The sequence below is a fragment of the Polypterus senegalus genome, chromosome 1 (assembly GCF_016835505.1).
Source record: "Polypterus senegalus isolate Bchr_013 chromosome 1, ASM1683550v1, whole genome shotgun sequence".
NCBI lineage: Eukaryota > Metazoa > Chordata > Cladistia > Polypteriformes > Polypteridae > Polypterus > Polypterus senegalus.
Window position 1 is genome coordinate 84,885,319 of NC_053154.1, and position 7,473 is coordinate 84,892,791.

Consider the following 7,473-nt stretch of genomic DNA (forward strand, 5'->3'; position numbering starts at 1 on the left):
AGAGAGCACACCATGTTTCACCATAGTCCCCTTGATTTTCAATGCACTTCGTCCAGCATTCCTTTGGTTTGTTTATGCCCTTGTAAAGGTTTTTGGTTGGCCTCTCAGCATGGTAGTCTACGTGAAATCAATGACCAATTAAGGTATCTCGTATCTTTAAGTAGATCAAACAGTTGGTAATCTGAGACAGCAAGGTCAAGGTTATTCAGAGAATGGTCCAAGACCTCAAATCACAGATTTTGAAGTGTTTCATCAGTATTGACAGTAGTATGTGGGCATTCATTGTGCAGTAATAAAACACCTTTTGACAATAAGCCTTGATGTTTGCATTGAATTTAGATTGGTGCACTGAAATGTCCATTGTTCACAGTTGAACTCCTCTTCCTATAATGTTCCAGTACTAGCCCTTGTGAGGCCCAAAATAAAATGAACATAATATTTTCAGAAGTGGACTGACTTCTGAATATTTCATCCTGACTGGTGATTCTGTTTCCATTTCATACTCTGCCATTTACTCTCCAGTTGGAAGTGATGAATTCATGTTTCATCTTAAGTGATTATTTTATTTAAAAATGCAACACCTTCATTTCCATAGTAGGAAAAAAATATATATTTAAGGAATCTGTTTCTAACTATTTATGCATTATTTTTCTTTTCTGATTTTAACTAGTTGATGATGTCTTATAGAGAACCAGGACTAATTTGATTATGATTTGCCACTTCATTGATAGTCACTTGTTGGTTCATCAGAACCATGGTACTAACTTGCTTAGTGTTGCTGTCGATAGTGGATATAGATGGGCATCTCACTCCTTCGTCATGATTAAGCACTGTGCAGTAGTAAATGTGGATAATTATGGAATTTTTGAATATGTAACAATGAGTGTACGTGCGTGTGTGTGTTTGTATGTTTGTATATGTATATACTGTGAAATAGACGCTTCACCAGCGCCAACCCGAACACAGACTGACACCGAAGGCACGTGTATAAATAAAAGAAATGGTTTATTTTTCTTCACCTGTGGGTGCACGTCTTCGTTGTGTCCCATAGGCAGTACGCAGTCCCAAGCACAGCACACACCAAAACACCAATAAATTAAGGTATTATCCTCCACTCCTCCTAGGCAGCTTCGTCCTCTTCCTCCCCACTCTGGCTCCTTAGTGGTTGTCACTGGCTCCTTTTATTAGGCACCCAGAAGTGCTCCAGGTGCTTGATTGCCGACACCCGGCTGCACTTCCAGGTGTGACGAAACTACTGCCCAGAAGGGACCCGCAGCTCCTGCTGCAGCACCCTCTGGCAGCGCCTGGGTACCCAACAGGGCTGCACCAAAGTCCAACTCTCATGAAACCCTGCGGGAGTCTGAGGCACGGCTGCAACCCAGGGAGGCTGCCATCTAGTATCCAGGGGAAGGTATTGGGTCTCCCGTGCTTGCTCCCCCGGAACATATGCTGCAGGGGCGTCTCGGCTGTCTGCTACAATACTTATATATATGTGCTCCCTCTGACAAAGACGATGTAGACAGAACGAGACAAAACTTGAATCCAATACACAGTAATGCAGGACAACATGTAATATCCACACAGACAAAATGGTGACAGTGCTGACAAATAAACAACGGTGCTCCTTGCTCTGTCTAGCTGGCTCCCTTTTTGTCCCCAGTAGCCCCTGCACCCTCTGCAGACATCCAATCAGGGCAATACCCTGAGGACAGCTGGGAAATGGAGTCCATTAAGTTGTAGCACTACTACATTCCCCACCCCCAGGCCATTGTCTACAGCCGACCCAAGGCTTGAGGTTAGCGATGTTAACAGTGTCTCTTTTCTTGGTCCCTGGCAATCTCCACTCTACTGAACAGGTCACCAGACCCTTATGTTGGACTACCATTGCAGGGCCAAACCATCATCCACTCCTTTACCCTTTGTGAAATATGGTGTAGTCTCTTCAGATGTTCATGAACAGATGTGCCTGGTTTAGGTAGGTCATGAGCAAGTACCCTTTTTAAGTGGACCGATAAGCTGCCTGCCTAAAGCTAACAATGCAAGGTGAGGGTAGGGGATATCAGCTATAACAATGCAGGGCTTTCACCCGTGATCTCATGTACCGCCAAATTCAATGCAAACCGAACCTCAGCCAGCCACCTCGTCCATTCCTGATGGTTGTCTCTGATGAAGGACACAATCATCATCTTCAGGGTCCAGTTCATCCATTCGGTGCGATTTGATTGGGGGTGGTACCCTGTTGTCTTCAGGTGGATCACCCCCCATTGCTTCCAAAATTCTGTATCCTCCGAGCTGGTAAACTGCGGACACCTATCACTGACAATGCCTTTTGGCACCCCCATCAGGTGAATTATTTTGTCTTTCAGAGTGAAGCATATTTTCTTTGCGGTGGTATTAGCCAGAGGGAATAGCTGCACTCACCTAGGCACTCCCCTAAAGTGGTGATGGTCACTGGTTGAAGCCTTTCCAGAGGGGAGGCCAGGTGAGGTTTTGTATTGCTGACAGGTGGTATAAGTTTGGACATGGGACCAGACGTCTTTGCGTATCATCGGCCACCATGACACCTCCAGAGTCTTAAATAGTGTTTTTGTGCATCCAAGGTGGCCACTGATCAGGCTGTCATGGTAGTATTGTAGGAACTGGGGCACATAGGTCTCGGGCACTACCAACTGATAATGGTAACTCCGATCCTTGGTTGGAACACAGCGATAAACGGCCCCTTGAAGTTCCCTATAATGTATGTGGTCAGGCCTCTTCCCTGAACCTCTCTCAGTCCCTGACATACAGGGCTAGCAGAAGATCAGGGCAAAGGTTGGAGACCAATACCACACATACTACGGGTGCCAGCTCATGCACCCGGGACAGTGCTTGGGGTACTATGTTAGCACAGCCCTTATGATAGCATACCTTGAATGTAAACTGTTGGAGGTGCAACACCCACCTGGTTAACCTAGATGTGGTCTTCGGGCAATTGAAAGCCCATGTCAGAGCCCGGTGGTCCTCAGCAGCTGGAACAATGGGGTGGCGATGTCAGCAAGGCCTTGCACAAATTTGTGGAAGCACCCGACCATCATCAGGAAGCACTGGAGACTTTTTACCTGCTGAGGTGCCGGGTAGTTCAGGATGAGTTTAATTTTCTTCGGGTCAACCATGAACCTGTCTGCTTACACCACATGGCCGAGGAAGGAAAGCTGATTTTTTTTAAATCTCCACTTCTTGTTATTGAGTGAAAGATGAGCCATGTGTAGTTACTGGAAGATTATATTGAGGTACTTCAGATGTTGTTGGACAGATGGGGAGAACACAATTGTGTTGTCAATATTTTTGAACCAGATCTTCCCAATGAGTCCCTGGAGACCTGCTCCATTAGTCGTTAGAATGATAAATGATACCCCTGCGTTTTTTAATTCAAAGGGCCTAAAACTGGAATTACCCCTCCAGAGTGATGACAGCTGCCTTCTTGATGCTGTTAATCCACATCCTCACTTGCCAATACCTGGACTTCAAATCCAGGGAGCTGAATACTGTCGCTTTCTACAATGCTTCCAGGATGTTGAAAGAACGGCATGGAGTAGGCATCATGCAAGTAGGTCCCATCGGGCTTTTGAACAAGCACTGCAGGACTAGCCCACAGTGATGTGGAAGGCTCAATGACTCCATCCGCCTGCATCTCGTCGATGTACTCCTTGATTATTCCTCTTTTCAGAGGTGACACTCTGTAGGATCTGTGCCATTCAGGGAGTGGTTGACCCAGTCTGACCCAGTTTGCCCATCCTCACCGAGTGCCACCTCCTTAGCAGTGGCTGAATGAGCTTTGGCTGACCAAGAATTGCATTCTATAATGGGCTGGGCTTGACAGCCATCTGCGCAAAGTAATAATGCAAGTTAGGCCAAACCAGATTACTCTTAACCTTCCTCCAAAAAATGATAGACGTCCTCCCCTCCCAGTAGCTCGTACTCCAGCCTCGATAGGTAGGTGGTAAACCCTACCGACATTAGCAAGTCCATTCCGAATAATAGTGGCATTGACAGGTGGCCATCTTCCGGGACATATACCACTGTCTCATGCAAGAAAAGCCTCAGCGGAACCTTGCCCTTTGCCCATTACTCCCTTCCATTTTACTTTCGCACTTTCCCTTAGTTGCTCATGAGGCACTTTAAGCTTTTCCCACAAGCCGTATTTCATAAAGGTATAAATGCTGCCTGTATCTACGACTGCCTCTCCCAATGACACCTCGCACTTGTATGGGCACCACTAAGAGGGGCAAGGTGGCTTGCGCCAATGTGATATCAGCATGAGGTTCTGCTGGGGCTTTCCCTCGTGGTTTGGGACAGGGGGCTTCCCAAGGCGTGAGACCCTTATGAGACCCACCAACCCCAATGGCTGCCCAGTCCTTTTCCACTCAGGACCCCAACTTTACCAACTCGTCCACCGACTTCACAGAGTAGCTGCCACCGGAGGGTTACATGCTTCAAGGACCCATTGAAATATCTCTTCCTCGCGCATGTCAGAACACAACTTAAGGCACAGAATTCAAAGACAAAGTCCCTGAGAGGAAAGTGTCTAGAAAAGCAGTGCGAAACTCCGCCCCTAGTTGTTACATTTGTGCTGCTCCGCAAACAACCAAGTGCGGACTGGACCACTGAGTGCAATGTTCAGGAGTCCCTGCAGCTCAGCCCCACTCAGAGGATGCAGCTTCACGAACCTCTCAACTATTCTTGTGGGTGCACACTGAGGGGCCAGCTTAGGGAACTCCATCCACACCACCACAAATGACAAAGACAACTGTCCCCAGTCATTCCCCACCCCCACTACAGGAGTCGACTGCCTTAGTGGCTGTGAGACGGCATGCCAGCTCTTGCGCCTGTCTCCTGATCTCCTCTCTTATGTTCACTTCCAGGTGCTGCATGCACCGTGCATAGGACTGTTCAAGATGCTTCACCATCACAGCCGCCTCACCAGATACTCTGGCAGCTGTGGCATTGATGAGGTCATGGACAGTCTCATCTTAATTGATGAAGGTGCAGGCAATGTCATCAACCTGTACTTCTAACTGTTCTATGTGCTATGCCAGGTTTACTAAAACCCATCCCTCACTGGTCTCAGGCTGCTCTGAACTGGAAACATACAGGGTATCAAGCAGGCTCAACTCTTCTTCTTCGAGGGGGTCTGATATGACGTGACTTAGGCATCAGACATATCTCAATCAGCGGCACACTTGGTTTAAGCTCCTCACCCTGCACTAAAACTTCGACAATCATGACTTTTGTGTAATGTGAGAAATGTGCGTGGAACTAGAAGGGTACATATAAAAAACCTGGCTTACCAAAATCTGTAGCGGTCATGTGCCACTCAGATTCACACCGCCGAAGGGATGGTTATTTATTTATTTTTTGATGGGGATTCCAGGAACATACCCAGCCTTGGCCAAACCCACACTCACTCACAGACAGAGACACAAAATCCAATAGATCAAATAAATTAATGAATAATAATATATTAAATGAAAAGTAAATATATACTACAAATAATCAGATCTCGTCGAGGGTTAACAAATACAATACACAACAATAAACACTTACGACAATGTCCATGAATCAGTGACATGTAACAGATACAAATGAAGCCTGGGGGTGGGGGTGGCAGATCCTGTTTGTCCTACCATTTCAGAAGTGTTTCGGAATGAGATGCATGGGGGCACTCTCTCTGAAGAAGATGATGCAGACAGGCACAAGACAAAACCTGAATCAAATACGACAGTAATGCAGGACAAACATGTAATATCCACACAGGAAAAATAGTGATAGTGCTAACAAAGAAACAATGGTGCTCCTCGGCAACAAGTAGGGCTGGTTTGCCCCTCTGGTGGCTAGATCAAATATTTGTAGCAATGCATTCAAGATATTTTATTACTGATTTACCTATTTACAGAATTATGTTCCAGACTTTTGAATAAAATTACAGTAAAGCAATATTACTGTACTGTAAATCACTACAAATAATTCAAGCTAAAATGAACCTTTAGTTTGTACAGTATGTTGACCTTATGCTTAGACATCCTACAGTTTTTGATAATGATACAGAGTATAGCTGAAAAGATCATAATGATGGCATAAAAAGCCACAACTAACTAACAATTGGTCCTTCATCAGAGATGTACTGTCTTTGCTGAGAGATTGCTGAATGAAATCTCTTCTCCCCAGCAGCAATATTCCCTTAGACAGTATGATATGACTGGGACACACATTAAAGACTCTGGGAATTAAAAGGAGCAGCATCAGGCATGGCACTAAATAGCCAGGTTCTGATTGAACTGATTATCTGTGGCAGAGCTTTTTGAATGGCTAAGTGTCACCACCCTCTCCTAGTAGCTGTACACTTTGAGCTGATATGAGCTGCAACACGTACTTAGGATGGTTGTAATTATAAATAAATGTTTGTACTGCTCAGTTAAATGGCCATCTGCCAATCTTGATGATTACTAGTGACAGAAATAATTAAATATGTGATGACATGCACAAAAATGATTGAAAATGGTGACAAAGGCCATAGTGTGCTCTACTATTCCACACTATTAGTGACAGCTGCTACATATTTATCCACATCAAAACAAGTATGCTTTGTTAATAAGCAAAAGTGGTGCTAGCTAAATGGAACTTAACTGAAATTTAGAAGAAAATAAAAAAATTGGATTTTTATGAAGTCATGCAAAATTGTTTTTTTTTTCTGTATATACAGTAGGTCATATTCACATCCAGGAATGACTATCAAAAAAAATCTCTAATTGTAAAAAAATGTTCAAATTAATCAAACTCAACTTTGATTTTTAAAATCAATTTATGAATCAATTTGAATTTTATTAACTGAATGAGCAACATAATATGGGAATGAGTTTCAAATAAGAGCAGCTAAAATACAGAAATGTAAGAATAATGCTAATAACACTGTCACTTTCATAGTTTTTGAAACAAGAAAAAGTATAATGAGCAATTTGGGTAATCTGAGATTGGAATAATTTAGCATCAGAGCAGGTTCAGCCAATTAAGTTCACTGGAACATTGCCCCAGTCAGGGCTGATTGTTAGTGGATTTTAATACTAATGTTACTGAGTGTTTTGAATTCAAATTTAACATTTTAATAAAATACTTAGATTATAATGTGTGAAGGAAAATCAGACTTGAGGCAGGTGGAGGATGGAATTTTCTTAGGAACATCCAGGAGCCTAGTGAAATGCAAGTGGGACTGGCTGAGAGTGGCACTGAAAATACAGTACCGTGCAGACCTCTAACTTAGTACACATAAATGAAGTTAGATTATTTCCCTTGAATTCTCTGGCATAGCAGAATAGGCTGGATAGCAGTTTGTTAATTATTTTAGAACAGTTTAAACATCTAAGAATAATTATTACAAGGAAGCAAATATATTTTTAAACAAAACATTTGTTGCACAATCTCACAAAATATTGGATTATT

The 7,473-nt window shown here is 43.6% G+C and overlaps 1 protein-coding gene across 1 annotated transcript in view; it reads left to right on the top strand.

Annotated features, from left to right (window-relative positions):
• Positions 1–5,054, top strand: part of LOC120525128 (butyrophilin-like protein 8) — a 48,686-nt gene extending 43,632 nt beyond the window's left edge. The window contains exon 8 of the mRNA XM_039747214.1: positions 4,819–5,054. Within this exon, the coding sequence (XP_039603148.1) occupies positions 4,819–5,054 (236 nt within the window). The remainder of the gene's footprint in view (positions 1–4,818) is intronic.
• Positions 5,055–7,473: the final 2,419 nt, after the last annotated feature.